Source organism: Lynx rufus, unplaced genomic scaffold (genome assembly GCF_022079265.1).
Source record: "Lynx rufus isolate CCGP_SWC_20201006 ecotype Redwood Valley unplaced genomic scaffold, mLynRuf1.p SCAF_4, whole genome shotgun sequence".
Lineage (NCBI taxonomy): Eukaryota > Metazoa > Chordata > Mammalia > Carnivora > Felidae > Lynx > Lynx rufus.
The window spans coordinates 114,709,874-114,729,905 of record NW_025814856.1 but is presented as its reverse complement, the minus strand read 5'-3'; the positions used below and the strand labels follow the sequence as shown (position 1 = coordinate 114,729,905).

The following is a 20,032-nucleotide window of genomic DNA, read 5'->3' as shown; positions in this document are numbered from 1 at the left end:
AGGTGGAAAGAGGGATCTACAGAGGGGTGGATGAAGCACAGACAGCATGATAAACTAAAATGTTAATTGCAGAATCTTGGTGTTAGGTCTGCAGATCATTACACAATTCATTTTTTTGTAGATTTAAAATCTTTATGATAAATAAATCTTTATGATAAATTGTGGGGGTAATTAATTATGCATCACGTCAGACACCATTGTTATTGCCATTTTCACAACAGCAACAATGGCTAACTTAAATTTTGTCCAGCTCTTTGTGGCTCAGTTGGTTGAGCATCGAACTTCAGCTTGGGTCATGACCTCACGGTCTGTGGGTTCAAGCCCCGCATCAGGCTCTGTGCTGACAGCTCAGAGCCTGGAGCCTGTTTCAGATTCTGTGTCTCCATTTCTCTCTGCCCCTCCCCTGCTCATGCTCTGTCTCTCTCTCTCTCTCTCTGTCAAAAATAAATAAACATTGGGGTGCCTGGGTGGCTCAGTTGGTTAAGCAGCCGACTTCGGCTCAGGTCATGATCTCATGGTCCGTGAGTTCGAGCCCCGTGTCGGGCTCTGTACTGACCGCTCAGAGCCTGGAGCCTGTTTCAGATTCTGTGTCCCCCTCTCTCTCTGCCCCTCCCGTGTTCATGCTCTGTCTCTCTCTGTCTCAGAAATAAATAAGTGTTAAAAAAAAAAATTTAAAAAAATAAATAAATAAACATTTAAAAAATAAAAAAAAATAATTTTGTTGAGCACTTTTAAATGGTGTTTTAAATACATTAACGTAATCCTAGCAATACTGTGATACAGGTGCTGTTATTATTACTGTTTTACAGACTATGATGCTGAGGCACGGAGTGGTTATTTAAGACACCCAAGGCAACACAGCTAATGAACCACAGCAAATGAGTTGACATTTTAATGTACATAATCTGGACCTAGATTCTTTTTTCTTCATCATCAACCTATAAGAAAAAAAATATTAGTGATGTGGAGGATAGATTTGAAACATCACCTGAGCGGGTCCTGGTTTGCTCAGATGGTAGGGTACACAATTCTTAAACTGGGGGTTGTAAGTCTGAGCCCCATGTTGGATGTAAAGATTACCAAATAATAAACTATTCAAAAAGTTACCTAAAAAAAAGGTACCTAAATTACAACACAAATAATTCAGAGTTTGAAAATATGAGATAGAGGTTAAAAGACAGGAAGGACAGCATGAGAAACCCCAACATATAGCAGATTAAATTGTAAATGAAGAAAATACAGCAAATGGAAAAAGGCATCGATCAAACAAAAAATGGAGAGAAATTTTCCAGAATTGAAGACAGACATGTAACTGAAGATTCAAGAAGTTCACAAAGTCCTTAGCAGGCTACATTTTAAAAGTAGTGGTGGGGGGGCGGGGGGTCAGGGGGGAATCTACAACTAGATACAATAGAATAAAACATCAGAACCACAAAAAGAAAAAGATTATAAAAGGAACCAAAGACCAAAGACAGATTGCTTATGAAGTAAAAATAATTTGACCTAAAGTGTACAAAAACAATGATGGGCACAAGATAATACAATATTTTTAAAGTTCTGAAAGTAAGTAATTCTCAACTTAGAAATCTAGGCCTCAGGGTGCCTGTGTGGCTCAGTCGATTAAGCGTCTGACTTTGGCTCAGGTCATGATCTCACTGTTCCTGAGTTCAAGCCCTGCGTCCGGCTCTGTTTTGACAGCTCGGATTCTGTGTCTCCCTCTCTCTCCGCCCCTACCCTGCTCTCTCTCTCTCTCACTCTCAAAAATAAATGGATAGTAAAAAAAATTTTTTTTTTTTAAATTTTTTTTTTTCAAATTTTATTTATTTTTGGGACAGAGAGAGACAGAGCATGAACGGGGGAGGGGCAGAGAGAGAGGGAGACACAGAATCGGAAACAGGCTCCAGGCTCTGAGCCATCAGCCCAGAGTCTGACGCGGGGCTCGAACTCACGGACCGCGAGATCGTGACCTGGCTGAAGTCGGACGCTTAACCGACTGCGCCACCCAGGCGCCCCGTAAAAAAATTTTTTAAAGAAGAAATCTAGGATTCAAATATGAAGAAGGAAATCAAAATAAAGGGATCAAAAAATTTCCTACTTATTATCCATCACTTCACAACCCCCTAAGAGATACATTACAAGAAGAAAGGAAATGAATTTCAAAATAAGAAATGGGGTTAAAAAAAAAAGAGCAAAGTCACTGCTAAATATGTTGATAAATCTAAGATTTAAAGTAACACAAGTAGGGTACCTGAGTGGCTCAGGTCATGATCTTGTGGTTCGTGAGTTCGAGCCCGGTGTTGGGCCCTTTGCTGACAGCTTGGAGCCTGGAGCCTGCTTCAGATTCTGTGTTTCTCTCTCTCTTTGCCCCTCCCCCACTCATACTCTGTCAATCTCTCTCAAAAATTAAAAAAATAAGAATAAAGTAACACAAGTAAAGGTTGATTAAAAAAAAATTAAACAGCAGCATATAAAATAGGACATGGAGATCAGAATAAAGGTTTGCAATGTCCTTGTGAGGAAGAGGTAAGATCTATTAACAGCTAACTAGAACACAAGCACACTGAAAGGAGGACCTTCACTGTTGGAACCACAGAACCTACAATAGGGCCGCCTAAACACTCAGACTCTCAGACTAGACCCAGAGGAGGCAGGAAATAATTCTGGTATATCCATATAAAGGAATACTATTTGGTGGTTTTTAGTGTCAATTTATATACATATATAATTTACGACAAGCAAAAATGTAGATAACATATTGAGTGAAAATATAAAGTAATAATGTTTGAAGGTAAAAAAACAACAAACTATTTTTTCTGTGTAGATTTAGATACATGGATATATATCAGCACAAAAATTTATTTATATAAATAGCTAGGCAATGACACACACACACACACACGCTTGTGTGTTTATACAGAGAGAGAGAGAGAGAGAGAGAGAGAGGTGTCTACACATTCACATAGAAAGAGAGAGACTAGGGCACCTGGATGGTTCAGTCAGTTGGGCATCCGACTTTGGTTCAGGTCGTGATCTCAGGGTTTGTGAGATCAGAACCTGTGTCGGGCTCTCTGTACTGCCAGCTTAGAGCCTGGAACTTCTGTGGTTCTGTGTTCCTCTCTCTCTGCCATCCCCCACTCATGCTCTGTATCTCTCTCCTTCAGACATTAAAAACATTAAAAAAAAAAAAAAGACAGAGAGAGGAAAAACTTTTGATGTCTCTGTACCAAAATGTCATCCATGGTTATCTATGGGAAGAGAATCTGTGAATGCTATGGTTAAGTTTTCTAAACATTATTTTCCTTCATTCTCCAGAATAGATCACATACTGGGTTACAAATCAGCCCTCAACAAGTACAAAAAGATCGAGATCATGCCGTGCATATTTTCAGACCACAATGCTATCAAACTCAAAATAAACCAAGAGAAAAAAAATTGGAAAGACTAGATATACTTGGAGATTAAAGATTATTTTACTAAAGAATGAATGGGTTAACAAAGAAAGTAAAGAGGAAATGAAAAAGTACATGGAAGCCAATGAAAATGATAACATGACAGTCAAAAACCTCTGGGACACAGGAAAGGCAGTCCTAAGAGGGAAGTACACAGCAATCCAGGCTTTCCTAAAGAAGGAAGAAAGATCTCAGATACACAACCTAATCTGACACCTAAAAAAGCTGGAAAAAGAGCAACAAATAAAGCCCAAAACCAGCAGAAGATGGGAAATAAAGATTAGAACAGAAATCAATGCTATTAAAAAAAAAAAATAGAACAGATCAATGAAACCAGGAGCTGGTTCTTTGAAAGAATTAACAAAGTTGATAAAACCAAGCCAGTTTGATCAAAAACAAAAAGAACCCAAATAAATAAAATCAAGAAATAAAGGGGAGAGATTACAGCCAACACTGCAGAAATACAAACAATAAGACTAGAATGTTATGAGCAATTATATGCCATAAATTGGGCAATCCGGAAGAAATGGACAAATTCCTAGAAACATATAAACTACCAAAACTGAAATGGGAAGAAATAGAAAATCTGAACAGACCTATAACCAGTGAAGAATTTGAATCAGTAATCAAAAATCTCCCAAAAAACAAGAGTCCAGAGCGGGAAGACTTTCCAGGAGAATTCTATCAAACATTTAAAGAAGAGTTAACACCTATTCTTTTCAAGCTGTTCCAAAAAATAGAAATGAAAGGAAAGCTTCCAAACTCCCTCTATGAGGCCAAAACCAGACAAAGACCCCCACTAAAAAGAACTACAGACCAATTTTCCTGATGAACATGGATGTCAAAATTCTCAAGATATCAGCCAACTGGATACAACAATACATTGAAAAAACTATTCACCATGATCAAGTGGAATTTGTTCCTGGGATGCAGGGCAGGTTAAATATCTGCAAATCAATCAATGTGATACATCACATCAATAAAAGAAAGGATAAGAACCACGTGATCCTCTCAGTAGATGCTAACTAGTTGGATTAGTTAACAATCTCTCTTTTTAATTTTTTTAATTTTAATTTTTAATTTTTTTAATTTTAATTTTTGATGCTAACTAATTTGGATGTAAATTTTAAAAAATAAAATTTAAAATTTAAAAAAATCCTAGAAGAGAAAATAGGCAACAACCTCTTTGAACTTGGCTACAGCAACTTCTTACTAGACAGGTCTCTGGAGGGAAGAGAAACAAAAGCAAAAAGGAACTATTGCATGCCTGGGTGGTTCAGTTGGTTAAGCATCCAACTTCAGCTCAGGTCATGATATCATGGTTTGTGAATTCAAGCCCCACATCGGGATTCATTCTCTCTCTCTCTCTCTCTCTCTCTCTCTCGCACTCTCCCTGTCCCTCCCCTATTCACACTCTGTCTCAAAATAAACAAACTTTAGAAAAATGAACTACTGGGACCTCATCAAGATAAAAAGCTTTTGTACGGTGAAGGAAACAATCAGCAAAACTAAAAGGCAACCGACAGAATGGGAGAAGATATCTGCAAATGACATATCAGATAAAGGGTTAGTACCCCAAATCTAGAAAGAACTTATCACACTCAACACCCAAAAAACAAATAGCTGTGAGGAAATGGGCAAAAGAATGAGTAGACACTTTTCCAAAGAAGACAACCAGATAGCTAACAGACACATGAAAAAATTCTCAGCATCACTCATCATCAGGGACATACAAATCAAAAACACAATGAGATACCACCTCACACCAGAATAGCTAAAATTAACAATTCAGACAATGACAGATGTTGGCGAGAATGCAGAGAAGAGGAACCCTTTTGCACTGCTAGTGGGAATGTAAAATGGTGCAGCCACTCTGAAAAACAGTACGGAACAATTAAAATTAGAAGTACCCTACAAAACAGCAATTGCACTACTAGGTATTTATCCAAAGGATACAGGTGTGCTGTTTCAAAGGGGTGCATGCACCCCAATGTCTATAGCAGCACTATCAACAATAGCCCAAGTATGGAAAGAGCCCAAATGTCCATCGATGGATGAATGGATAAAGAAGATGTGGCATGCATATATATATACACATACATACACACACACACACACACACACACACATACAATGGACTATTATTTGGCAATCAAAAAGAATGAAATCTTGCCATTTGCAACAACATGGATGGAACTAGAGTGTATTATACTAATCAAAATTACTCAGAGAAAGTCAAATATCATGTAACTTCACTCATATGTGGGATTTAAGATACCAAACAGATGAACATAAGGGAAGGGAAGCAAAAATAATATAAAAACAAGGAGACAAAAAAGAAGAGACTCTTAAATACAGAGAACAAACTGAGGGTTGCTGGAAGGGTTTTGGGTGGGGGGGATGGGCTAAATGGGTGATGGGCATTAAGGAGGACACCTGTTGGGATGAACACTGGGTATTATATGTAGGGGACGAATCACTGAATTCTACTCCTGAAATCATTTTTGCACTATATGCAAACTGACCTGGATATAAACAGAAAGAAAGAAAGAAAGAAAGAAAGAAAGAAAGAAAGAAAGAAAGAAAGAAAGAAAGAAAGGTTATTTTCCTTTTTCAATCTATACTTTGTTCATCAAAAAAATACCTAGAAACACATTTTTTAATGTTTATTTAGTTTTCAGAGAGTACAAGTAGGGGAGGGGCAGAGAGACGGGGACAGAGGATCTGAAGCCGGCTTTTGTACTGACAGTGAGCCCAATGCAAGGCTCAAACTCACAAACCACAAGATCATGACCTGAGGTGAAGTCGGGGGCTCAACCTACTGAGCCACCCAGGTGCCCCTTCTTTTTTTTTTAATTAACACTTTTAAATCTTTTTTTAAAATGTATATTCACTTATTTTGAGAGAGAGAGAAAGCTTGAGCAGGATAGGGGCAGAGAAAGGGAGAAAGAGAATCCCAAGTAGGCTCAACACTCAGCACAGAGCCCAACTCGGGACTTGAGCTCATGAACAGGGAGATAATGACCTGAGTCGAAATCAAGAGTCAGAAGCTAAACTGACTGAGCCACCCAGGTGCCCCATACTTTCTTCTTCTTAATTTTGAATAATAAACATTAATAAGAAATCATGAAATCGAAAATAATAAAGTTGATAGAAGAAATATACATAAAATATCATTTACGGTCTTAAGCAATTGAATATCCTAATAATCACACAAAATGATACACTGGAAGCAAGGAGACCATTAAATGAAGTGAGGGAAAAATAGAGAAGGAGGATCTATGTTGAAAAATTTAAGTCTGAGCAATGATTGATTATACCTGAAACTTAAAAAGGATATTGTAACTATTTTTAAAAATTCTTACTTCACAGATAATGAAAATACTTACAATAAAAGCACAGATATCAACGAATTAACCAGAAAGGTATTTTTATAATAAAACCATAATATAATTAATTGCAATTTAATTTACTATTAAGGTTGATGAAAAAAAAAAAATTAACTACTTAGCTTCCCCATCCAAGGGGCAGCAACTAGAACTGTAAAGCTCTTGACCCTAGGAGGAAACCAGCCACTTTTGAAAATCTAATCCTGTAACTTAAACCAATGCCCTAGTTTCCTCAAGATGATTATCAAGAATATATTCCTCCCCAAAAGCAAACAATACAAAAACTCTTTTAGTAACATAAACAAATCAGGTTGTCTCCACTCAAGATTAAAGCAAAATTAAAAGAAATAATCAGCACCCTCTAAAACCTAGAATTCCTGAATGTGTTAACGTTACAAGTATCCTTCCCCCTCCGAATCTATTTGATTTTTAAGGGACTGAGTTACAAGTACTGCTAGGAGGACCAGTAATGGAGAGACGAGGAAAGCATTCTGACTTCTGCTGCCCCTGCCTGTGTTACTTACACATTGTACGACACTGGGCAAGTGTCGATTAATATCTCTCGATTCACGCTTGATCCACTCAAAACAAGAAGGTAGACACACTAATGTTTAAATACCTTTCAAGCCTAGTATTCCCTTAATCTAAAAGCCGACAGAAAGGCCTTATCTCTGAATTGTTTCACAACTATGAGCTCACCTTAAGATGGGAGGCTTAAGTAGAGGTCATAGCCTAACTGGGGTGAATAACATGGAATTCAAAATAGGCTGTTTTCCAAAATTGCTCATCTGTGTCTTATAATTAACCAAAACCCAAAATACATGAAAACATCTGTCTTTGCTGAACAGCCCTCCATCTTTCTGAGTCATTCAAATCATGTACATATTTTGTAATAAATACATCATTAGCCTAGATGAAGAGAGTCCTACACAGAAGCAAAGAAATAGGCACAGTATCTAGGTATCTGTGACATACTAGAGCTTTGGAGGATAATGGATGAGATTTTTTTTAACCCCTGTAGCAAACTAGAAGGATAACACAAAGCTAGAAAATGAAAAAGTTAAACAACTGACTGCTGAAATAGTCCTAGCATAGTGCCTGGCACACAGAAGGCCCTCCATGAATGAATGAATGAATGAATGAATGAATGAATGAATGTTTACCTCTTCAAGTCCCGTCAAGTCTCAAAATTATGAATCTATAAAATACCTGTTTTTTATGGAAATCCTTTAGGGCCGTTTCATAGCCTTCCTCCAGCCTACTGAAGGCTATCCCTACATCTGTCGTCCACCAGATCTGCGAGCTTGTTAGTGCAACTTGAGCAGGGAAATCGAAGATCCACAGCTCCCTTGGTTTCTCCTCACTGGCTGCTATGGCTTCTGTGATGGAATGTCGCACAGTTTCCTGCATAGTGTGTTCAAGCTGCAGCAGCCACGTTTCCACCTTTTGAAGCAAAATGAAATGATTTAGCACAGGCTGAACTACGGAAGAGGGATAATTCCATCCTCCTATAAGCTCAAAGGCCATGTGGACGGTGGGGCCTAGGGTGGACTTATTTTAAACCCACAGAGAAAACTGGAAGAGGCAGAACACAAATGGAAGACGAACAACAACGGATGAAGTCCTTCCTATACGAACCTGTCCTCTTCCAGGATAGCGCTCATCTCATTTCACCTGCTAGATGGCCCAGTAACTTTCTGTAGCCTCAACACATGTGTTCTCAACTATCTGTCTCTCAGATGTGAAGACAAGGGGGTTCTGGATCGAGATCCCCTGTAGTAATGCACAGTGTTCTGAGAAACCAAACATCACAGCCATCTACAGAGTAATACGCTAGAGTAAGATTCTAGACCTTTGGGAATAATGGCAGATTGATTTTTTAAAAATGTTTCTTTTTGATAATTTTTAAATATACTGAAAATTCTCTAAAATCCTATTTCTTACTCTTAAGACAAAGTATTTTCAGCAAGTGTCTTAATTATATCCCCTACTGGCTCCCATCTTCACACTTGTCAAAAATTAGACAGCAGGAAAGTGTAAGAGAGAGGACAACTGCTGACTTGTGAAAGTTAATCTTTGTTTTAAAAAACCCGAGTTTATTTTGCCCCCACAAATGTATTTTACCCAGTTTTCTATTATGTTCAAATATGCTTTGTTATATTTATCCGCATATATGTTTCCATGGGTGTTACATAACAAAAAGAATACACATACTATTTGCAAATAATCGACCTCAATAAAAAATGACTGTAATAAATTCCAAAGACCACATGAGATTGTGAAAATGTTAAAACTGTTTTCTTTGTCTGCCTCTGTGAAGATGGCAGAAACATTCATTCCTAGAGTATCTTTCTCTAGAGGACTTGGAAAGAGTGATAGGTAGTTGATGAGCTGACAGCCTTCTCTACTGAAAGAAAAAGGAAGCACTGGCTGGCAGCGGGCCCAACATCCCGAGAGCTTTCTCCTCTGACTACGTAACGGGACACTGTTCACCTGCCTGAGTTCAGGGTCTCCAGTCTCACCATGACTAAGTCCAACTGGGTCACTAAGCCCAACTCTTGATGTTACCCAGCAACTAGTTCTTTCAGTAAATCAGACAGCATGTGAGCATATCCCAGAGTACTCTGGGATCCAGGTCCTCAACACGGCCACCTGTTCTCAAGAACTTTCCAGTCCATCTGGGAAGACTGAATACACATGTAAGGTGATGTATCGCCTCGTGCTCAGATGAATATGCCAAGAGTGGCAACTTCGTTCAGCATGATTTGAGAAATAAACTGATGCGATGTGGCTCAAACCCTCCCCTTTCTGATATCAGCCTCTTCCCAACCCTCTGTGAAAACAGTTACCACTTCCCATTATCATTATCCATTTCTTCATTATAATTCATTATAATTACCCATTTCTTCCAGGAAAACTAAGAGCTCCTCCAAGACAGTGAACATGTCTTGTTCATTTCTGGATCCCCAGAAATTTAACCCAGCATCTGGCACATAGTAGGTATTCAATAAACACTAATATAACAAAATAAAAATAGTCTAATTTGGGAGGAACCAATCATAAAAGTGCAGGGAGGGAAAGACGTAAAGAGCATCTTTTTATAAAACAAAGGCAATTAGAGACTGAATGTGGTATATGCTCGAGTCTCTAGCCTAACTTGCTTATATAGAATAAATTAGAGCACCGTGAAAACTTTCAATACCAAGGGCTCCTGCTAGTGACAACCACATCCGTCAAATGGACTGTCGTCCTTCTGGGCACTACGCCAGTCGGCTTACCAGTCTGCAGGGGAGGTTACCAGACAGCAACACGTTTTTGTCAAGATAGTTTATGGTGACTTTTTCTAATCACTGTAATAATATCCTAAAGACCCCAAGAGATCAAAAAATACATTTTAATCAAAGTATTCCACCATCTGCTTCCCCTTCATTTGGCAGGATTTCTTGGTACAATATTAAAAAGGAACAGAGGGGAATAAAGAAAACCCCTGTTTTTTTTTTTTTTTTTTTTTTTTTTTTTTTAAAAAAAAAAAAAGGCTCCCATCACATTTCAGCAAGGGACAATTTAAGGAACCTGCCTCAACCTGAACAGTTCTGTAATGGAGGCTATGGTCTCCGTGACTCTCTGGATTAACTCAATCTGCTCAAGCATCATCATAAAAAGATGCAATTTCTCTACATCATCTGAAAACGCCAAGAATGCTTTCATAAATCATAATGAGCCATTCTTGCACTTAACCATTAAGAGTATTTTTCAGGTATTAGGCTGTGCAAGAAGAGAATATGCTACCTTAACTGTCTGTGCACGTGGTAATTAAGAGTATGGGACATCGGCCTGGTAGATTCAGTCGACTTTATTTATGAGCAGCCATTTACAACATTCACATCACAATCCTGAACCACAAGCCTCTTTAAAACACGCTTTACTGCCAAGGTGCTGCTTTCCTCAAACTCTCTGTGACGAAACCAATAAGCTTTATAGGAGGCTCGGTCACTGGGTTGAACCGGCTTTTCATTCTGGCGTCCACTCATTCAATCTGTGACAATGCTTCCTGACCAGCTCGACTGCTAGCATTTCTGAGACTCTCTGATGTGCTGAAGCCAAAGGAGCAGAAACTGGGAAGCATGGCAGAGTTTGGCACAGCACAGCAGTCACACTGGACGTGGGCAAACAGGAAACTCTGAGCATGCAACTAACCAGCGACTGATGTGACAGGAGTTGACTTCTTTTCTTCTTCAATTCAACCTTTAAAAATTACACTGAGGGGAGCCTGGGTGGCCCAGCGGGTTAAGTAATTGACTCTTTTTGATTTTGGCTCACAGTCATGCTCTCATGGTTGTGGGACCACCCCAGGTCATCTCCATGCTGGGCATGGAGCCTGCTTAGGATTCTCTCTCCCCTCCCCCCCCCACCCTGCCATTCTCTCTGCCTCTCTCCCGCTCTCGCTCGTGCGTGCCCTCTCTCAAAAAAAATTATCCCAAAAATACTCCTGTAGCATAGACAACTTTATAATCATATCTTACATGGCCTATGCATTCGCATTCAGCTTGGAATGGGACGTATTCTTTTTCTTTGCTGTACATTCCAATTGCTCTGGGGGTAGACACATCCTCATCTTCAAACTGCAGATCTGCAATGCTGTCGAAGAGTTTGGCAAGGTGACATGTTACCTAAGATAATTTGAAAAGATGAGAGCATTTCTTACTGGAGATATATTCTGGTAATCTAGAGATAATGCCATACGAATTCACAAAACTTTATATAGTTAGAGAGTTGTCTCGAAATGTTTTCCTTCAAAATAAAAATCACTCCCTAAACTCCAGAGTTTAAAATGACCTTGACAGAGAAGGGGCCAGGCACGTTGGCTGCATCATCAGGTGCTGGGTGAATGGTTATCATGAAAAGTTACCCTTGAAGATTAGACACTTACCAACTTACCTGCACCATATACCTGTTAGCAATCATCATACTGGGAATTGTGTGGTCAAGTTTTTAAAATTCAGATATATTATTTACTCTAAAAAAATCATTTACTACTATAAGAAGGTTATGTTAAAATTTCTGAAACAAAAATTTGAGTTACATACAATATTACTCTCGTATTGTGTCTTATGTTATTGTGTACTTGGTTTGATATTAAAGTGAACCCTACAGTATATTTGTTATACCAGGAAAGTAAATAGGATTTCCCCATTTTTAAAAATTTTTTCAAAGTTTATTTGAGAGAGAGAGAGAGAGAGAGAGAGAGAGAGAGGGAATGAACAGAGGAGGGCCAGAGAGAGAGGGAGACAGGGAGAGAGAGAGAGAGAGAGAGAGAGAGAGAGAGAGAGAGAGAATCCCAAGCAGGCTCCTCAATGATAGAACGGAGCCCAGTGTGGGGCTTGAACTCATGAACTGTGAGATCATGACCTGAGCTGAAACCAAGAGTGGGGCACTCCACCGACTGAGCCACCCAGGTGCCCTAAATTTCCCCATCTGTATTGATAAGGAAAGTTGGAGCTGAAATACTAGATGACTTTGTCAAGCTGACATTGTTAAAAATGAGTGGGTTTTAGATTTTAAACCTCCAAATCCAGGCCTCAACTACAAAGTTTAAATTCTTCTGGCATCATTAACTGTTATATCCTAAATTGTGGCATCTGCAAAGGAACCCCCAATGAGCAGCATGCTGAACTTGACCATAGGTCCCAGACTATTTGAAAAATAAAACTAAATGAAAAGACACAGATCAACATTTGTTCAGCTAGTGGCCAATTTGGAGATTAAATCCTAACTGGAATATGGAATACTAGAAGAGCAGTATTTGTCTATCCAGTCCTATCAGCATCAGACTAGGACAGGCCTCTTTAGTACAAACACTGGCACAGAGGAAAAGAAAAGACATGCATTCCCAAGGCAGACTCACAAGGAGAACAATCAGGTAAGCTGCTCTACCTCTTCTGGGGTAGACAAAGTCACAGACAGTGTACTAGAGCAAGTATAAGGAATGGGAAGAAGAGGCCTCTCTTCACACATGGTGCAAATAAACGCTGCTGAGTGGAAAACAGTTTGGTGTCCCTCAAAAGTTAAACATACAATTACTGTAAGTCCTAGCAATTCCATTCCCAGGTATATACTCAAAGTATTTTAAAGCAGGTACCTGTACACAAATGTTCAAATCCTTGTACACATGTGTTTATAGCAGTATTAAGAGCCAAAAGGTGGAGCCAATCCGAATGCCCACTGGTGGATGGCTGGACAAAACGTGGCACATACATACAATGGGATAATGTTCAGACACAAAAAGGAATGGAGTGCTGTTACATACAAGATGGGTGAACCTGGAAAACATGATGCTAAATAGAAGAAGCTATTCACAAGAGCCCATGTATGAGACAGTTCCATTTATATGAAATGTCCAGAATAGGTAAATCCATAGAGATAGATAGCACATTGGTGGCTGCTGGGGGCTGGAGAGAGGAAGGAACACAGAGCGACTGCTCGATGGGCGTGGGGTTTTATTCTGGAGTGCAGGTATTCTGCAACTAGATAGAGGTGATACCTGCACCACATTGTGTGTACAAAATGCCACTGAATCCTACAGGTTAAAATGGCTCATTTCATGTTATGTAAACTTTAACTCAATAAAAATAAAATGAAAGATGCTGATCACCAGAAGATGGTTTAAAGCTATATAGCATTTACTAGCAGCATACAGGTGAGATCCCTGTAATGAGCTTTTCTAGAAATTCAGTTTAACTGAACTTGAAAACTATCCCAATAGCAGCTTCTAGGAACATCAACCCATCTAAATTTCCTGCATGAGAACACCAACACCAACATTGGTAAGCAACTCCTTAGGAGTGATTTAATCTTTGAAGCTTTTGGCCTTAACATTCACGCTGTATTTGCAGTTTTCATATTAAAGAAAACCACGGCGAGAAATCAGAGTTTAAAAAAGATGAGTTTTTGAGACTCTCACTTAAAGATAGACAGAGCGGTAGCTGATGATCACTGCTGGGGTTATCCTCTTCTCCTCCATCCCTGTATATTACCCAGAGGACATTTATACACAGAAAGTATCTCTAATAATCTGACAACTCACTGGCACAGCTCAAGTGGCTAGGAAGGGCACAGATGTTTAATGGCTTCTACCGTGTAATGGGCCTAAATAATATTCAGGTGAAAAGCTGCAGGATCAATGAGACCTCGACCATTAGACTCTCTCAGACACTTTTGCTTTGGTGAGACAACAGTTTCTTTTTTTTTTTTTTTTTTTAATTTTTTTTTTTTTCAACGTTTATTTATTTTGGGGACAGAGAGAGACAGAGCATGAACGGGGGAGGGGCAGAGAGAGAGGGAGACAGAATCGGAAACAGGCTCCAGGCTCCGAGCCATCAGCCCAGAGCCTGACGCGGGGCTCGAACTCACGGACCGTGAGATCGTGACCTGGCTGAAGTCGGACGCTTAACCGACTGCGCCACCCAGGCGCCCCGAGACAACAGTTTCAAAAGAACTTCTAGTCTTCTAGTCTATCAATCATTGACCAGGAAATGCAAACCCCATGGCTTCCAGTGCTCTTGATACTTATCCCTGGCATGTCTGAAGTCAGGGGCTTTCATATTCTGTCTTCTATTTAAAGATTCTGAGGAAATACAGCTATTGGTTTTGTTTCGTTTTGTTTTTTAACTAGTGTGGACCCTGGTGTCATCAAATTTGTCCCGTTTCTATGAGTATCTCTTTAGATTTTTTAACAGAAAAACAAAATTCTTTACTAGGTTAATGTTTACAATACCCTTTCATAATTAAAAAGAAAAATTAGTGCCTTATAGGCCCGTGTTTTTATCTCACTAAAGAAATTGAAAGGATTTGAACACTTCAAATCACAAACAAGTCAGTAACGTCCTTATATTTTACATAGGTTTGTAAAAGGTTACCAAGAAACACTGAAATGTTATTCCCTCAGTTTATAGCTTATATAAAATCAGGTACATCCATCCACTAGTAAGTTGAAAGAGAGGCAGTCGGTCCTTGCTTCACACAGTAGTGTGCAATCTTAACAATTACCGTGCAATCTTAATAATCAATGGAAAATTTATGATTATCCTCAGACTTTTTAAAAAACTTTGTTAAAACATTAAACTCCCTTTTTCTCTTGGTTATATAAGTACAAGGAGATAAAAACTGTAACTATTTAGTACATCACAGGGGCATCTGGGTGGCTCCGCTGGTTGAGCATCCAACTTCTACTCAGGTCACGATCTCATGGTTCGTGAGTTCAAGCCCCATAGCAGGCTCTGTGCTGACAGCTCAGCTCGGAACCTGAAGCCTGCTTCAGATTCTGCGTCTCCCGCTCTCTGCTCCTTCCCCGCTTGTGCTCAGTCTCCCTCTCAAAAATAAACAAACATTAAAAAAATATTCAGTACACTGTAACTTAAAATATGCAAAATACTGAAAACCTGGTTGAAAATTTATCGGGGTAGTTCGATTAGTGTTTGCCTTCTCATCTTAGAACTTAAGATACAGAGTGAGCATCTTTTCTAGGTCATCAAGAATCGCCATACTCCTTTCAACATTTGGATCAGCTTCCAACATTTTATCCTTTGAGCTCTTAACGTCCTGAAATTTCTTTCAGAGTTTCTTTAATGTGAAGCTATTTTGAGGGGCTGGTCACATTTCCCTTATTTCCCTTGGGACATTTTCATCCATTTTGCCACAACAAGTGCTTTCATTTCTATCAGTAAGTTCATTTTCACTAAAACCCTCTGGCTGCAAATGTAGAAATTCTCAAATGGTATAGAGCCGTCATTCCCAGTGAGCATTCTCTTCTGTAAGTACCTCTATACTTGATTCAAATTTAACTTCCGGCGTGATCCATTTTCATTTCTTCTCTGTGCTTCCAACTTTATTACAAATTCCCTCATTCAGTTATGCGTATCTATAAAATGGTACACGGGTTCATCTCTAGGGACAAGGAGGTAGCAAAGTACACGCTTTGCTGCCTGTGTGTCAACTGGGTAACATACGTGTGATGGCCAAACATGGAGAGACTTCAAAAGGTATAATATGACTGTCCATGAGGCATCATGCACATTTGCTATTCACCCAGTGATTTTTGTGAAGAACGAGCAATGAGATTTCTGCTTTTCATAATTATTGGCAGTTAACATACCATAGTATCTTAACCTTGGACCATGTTGTTGGGGGACTGGTGTTATTTAACCAATCCTTGTTAGCTGAAATTCCTATACATGGGAACTGTGAACAGGGAGAGCTGCTTATTTAAGAACCTATATTTATCTATCTAAATAGAGTAAAAAATATTAACTCATTTAGGTAGTTTTATACTGTAAAATGCATATCAACACAGTGTTCACATTAGCTGGCCTACCTTATGTTAACCTGGAAAACAAAGGGCAAGAAAAATGAAATTACTATAGCTTCTTGTATCTTCTCAAAGCTCAGCACTTGCCTTTTGCCTACATCTAATTTCATGTTTGCTCCATCTATGAAAGACGCCTCTGCAGACTGAGATAAAATAACCATAAAAGCTTAGTATCACTCCTGGCATGGGGAGCACCTCAAGACTCATTCCCTTGTAGTCATTAACTCATTTATTCATGTTAATGGTTAAGAGTCACGAAGATAATGCTTGTGTGGATGTAATGTCCAAAATGTAGGCAGTCCTGTCTACTGTCTATCCTCTCTAAACGAGATGAAATTGAGACTGTTATTTGCACATGAGCAAAAATTTAAGCCAGCCTGTCAAAACGTTAGTTTTCTTTTTTTAAATAATGTTACTCAGTATTGGTGACAGTACAGGGAAATGGACGTGCAACATTGTCAAAAGTCTCGATCTGCAAAAACGTTCTAGAAGTTGGTTAAATCAATTATGGCATATTCATATAATCAAACCTTTTATAAACATTCAACATATTATTGAAGAACATTCTAATTTGAAACATGTATGACATACACATAGACACATTAAACACTATAATCACTCAGTACAAGTATCTAGCAGTATATAATTCTGATCCTTTTCAAATTTTCAATAATGGAGATAAATTACTTATATAATCCAAAAAGACTAAGTTATAAATTTTGTAAATAATTATAGGCAATATGAGGTACTAAGCATTGCTTAGTTTTGTTTTTACTAAAAACAAAATAATATATATTTTGCAATTTGATTTTCTATTAATGTAACTTGGACGTATTCACACTGCTGATTCTGTTTAACATCTATAGCATGAATACATAAATTTATATAAATACAGTGACAACACAAATGATGAATTTTTAAATAACCTTTTGAAATAGGTAAGTAAAAAAGAATCACATGTATACATCTTAATAAATTTCAGCAAAGTTAACACAACTCTTGTAACCACTAAGAAGGTTAAGAAATATCACAACCAACACAACAGAAATAAAAACAATGATAAGAGAATATTATGAGCAATTATATGCCAACAAAATGGGCAATCTGGAAGAAATGGAAAAATTCCTAGAAACATATACACTACCAAAACTGAAACAGGAAGAAATAGAAAATTTGAACAGACCCATAACCAGTAAGGAAATCGAATCAGTAATCAAAAATCTGCCAAAAAACAAGAGTCCAGGGCCAGATGGCTTTCCAGGGGGAATTCTACCAAACATTTAAGGAAGAGTTAACACCTATTCTCTTGAAACTGTTCCAAAAAATAGAAATGGAAGGAAAACTTCCGAACTCTTTCAATGAAGCCAGCATTACCCCGATTCCAAAACCAGAGACCCCACTAAAAAGGAGAACTATAGACCAATTTCCCTGATGAACATGGATGCAAAAATCCTCAACAAGATATTAGCCAACCGGCTCCAACAATACATTAAAAAAATTATTCACCATGACCAAGTGGGATTTATACCTGGGAGGCAGGGCTGGTTCAATATCTGTAAAAAAAAATTAAAGTGATTCATCACATCAATAAAAGGAAGGACAAGAACCATATGATCCTCTCAATAGATGCAGAGAAAGCATTTGACAAAAGACAGCATCCTTTCTTGAGCAGGTTAAGAAATAGAATGTGCTCGGAGCCAAAAAACTAATTGCCCATGGCAGCCATTAGTACCTCCTCTCAAAAACGGACATCATCTTTACCTGAGTAGATTCATACAATACGTACTTCTGGGTCCACCTTCTGTAATTCAACATTATGTTAGTGAGGCTTATTCATGTTATTAGGTACATTTTTTCATTGTTAAGTGGTATGCCATTTTAGGAACATACCACTCTGCTGTTAAAGTATATTTAGATGGTTTGCAGTTTGGGTCTATGATGAATAATAATAATGTAGGTTTGAAAACTTTTGTATATGTTTTTCGGTTCACATATGTATACAATGAGAAGAAAAAAATGCTGGATAATAATGTATTCTTTTAAAATTTATTTGAGAGAGAAAGAGAGCATGCACAAGTGGGGCAGGGCAGAGAAAGGAGGAGAAAGAGACAATCCTAAGCAGACTCCACCATGCTTAGCACAGAGCCCAACGTGGGGCTTGATCCCAAGACCCTGGGATCAGGACCTGAGCCCAAAGCAAGAGTCTCAGGCCCAACTGACTGAATCACCAAGGCACGCCAATAATGTATTCTTATACTCATGTTTATAAGTCACCATTAAATAGATTTTCTGAGTGTTTCTATCAACTTACAATCCCCATGGCTAGATAGAAGATTCCCCTGTCCCATATCCTTATCATTATTTAATATTTTGAGTTTAATTTTAACCTTTTGGTGCAATTGATCTTGCTCTCTCATTGTGTGAGTATAAGTTTTTCTAATGCCAAGTCATGTCAAAGTCTGAGGAACTATCTCTACAAACTGAAAAAAGGGGGAAATCCACCAATTCGTGATTTCCTCACCAGTTCTTCCATCCCCATGATGTCAAAACAGTGCCACGAGGTTACCAAGGTATCTTCAGCAAGAAAACAAACCAAAAAAGTGAAAACGAACCAGAGAAGATTAGCTCCGTGGATGAGCACTTGATAGTTAGGTTCTTTTGTTTCTAAATTTTGAGTAAAATCTTTTATTTTAAATCAGCAGCACGTAGAAGTCCTTGATATTGGTGTATTTGGTCTATTCATGTATTGAGACATGCGTATGTGAATCCCTAACTAACGTGTATCAATCTGCTTTTCCAGTATAACTAACTACCCCAAAATTCAGTGGCTTAAAATAGCAACAACTTCTTAGCTTCCAACTGTGTGTGTTGGCTTTTGGATTACCTCAGCTGGTTACCCTGTTTGTGGTCCCTTGTGATCAATGGCTTCTCTCGTATATGTGATGATTACCCAGCTGATAGCTTGGGTATGGGCATATGCCTATCATTCAGTAGGCTAGCCTTGGCTTGCTCATGACAGGGTGGTCAGAGGTTTCTGAATAACAGAAAGGGGGTAAGTCCCAGTGTGTGTGAACTTGTCAAACCTCTTGCTAATGATACAATGGCCAAAACAAGTCACACACTAATCCAAAAGGAGAAACGAATTCTACCCTTGATAAAAATTGCACCAAGACACTAAAAGGGCCTGGATGCATGGAGGGGAAGAATTTGTGGCCATTTTTACAGTATTATATTTTAAGTATTTTTGTCTCTTTACATTATTCCTTGCTCAGAAACTAAAGACATAGTACCTACTGTTTTCCCCATTTGGTATACAAAGAAACTGATGTTCAGAAAAGTAAAGCAGTAACATAGCTACTAACCAACAGAAGCAGCTCATGTAGGATTTCAAGGTCTCTGTTCTTATCATGCTGCCTTCTGATGGACGGCTGATACGCCTGTTTTGTCTAGTTCCATACAGTTAACATTTCAACAGTCACATTTTTTTGTGTAGATCTAGATTTCCATCTGGTATCATCTTCCTTCTGCCTGAAGCACTTCCTTTAACATTTCTTGTATTGACAGTCTGCTGGTGATGAAATCTTTCTGATTCTGAATGTCTGAAAACATCTTCATTTTGCATTCACTTTTAAAAGATATTTTCACTGGATAAAGATTTATACGTTGATTTTTTTTTTCTTTCAGTATTTTACAGCTGTTGGTCCACTCTTTTCTCATTTGGATGGAGAAGCCTCTCATCATGTTTCCATTTATTCTCCTGTGCATAATATGACTTTATGGATGATCTTTGAATTTATCACTGGTTATAACCAATTTGACTAACCTGGTAT

At 38.4% G+C, this 20,032-nt stretch overlaps 1 protein-coding gene across 1 annotated transcript in view; it reads right to left on the bottom strand.

Moving 5' to 3' along the window:
* Positions 1 to 20,032, bottom strand: part of DNAH11 (dynein axonemal heavy chain 11) — a 352,793-nt gene that overhangs the window by 221,797 nt on the left and 110,964 nt on the right. The window contains exons 29-30 of the mRNA XM_047094654.1: positions 11,362 to 11,508; positions 8,048 to 8,281 (exon numbers count right to left, since the gene is read on the bottom strand). Of these exons, the coding sequence (XP_046950610.1) occupies positions 8,048 to 8,281; positions 11,362 to 11,508 (381 nt within the window). The remainder of the gene's footprint in view (positions 1 to 8,047; positions 8,282 to 11,361; positions 11,509 to 20,032) is intronic.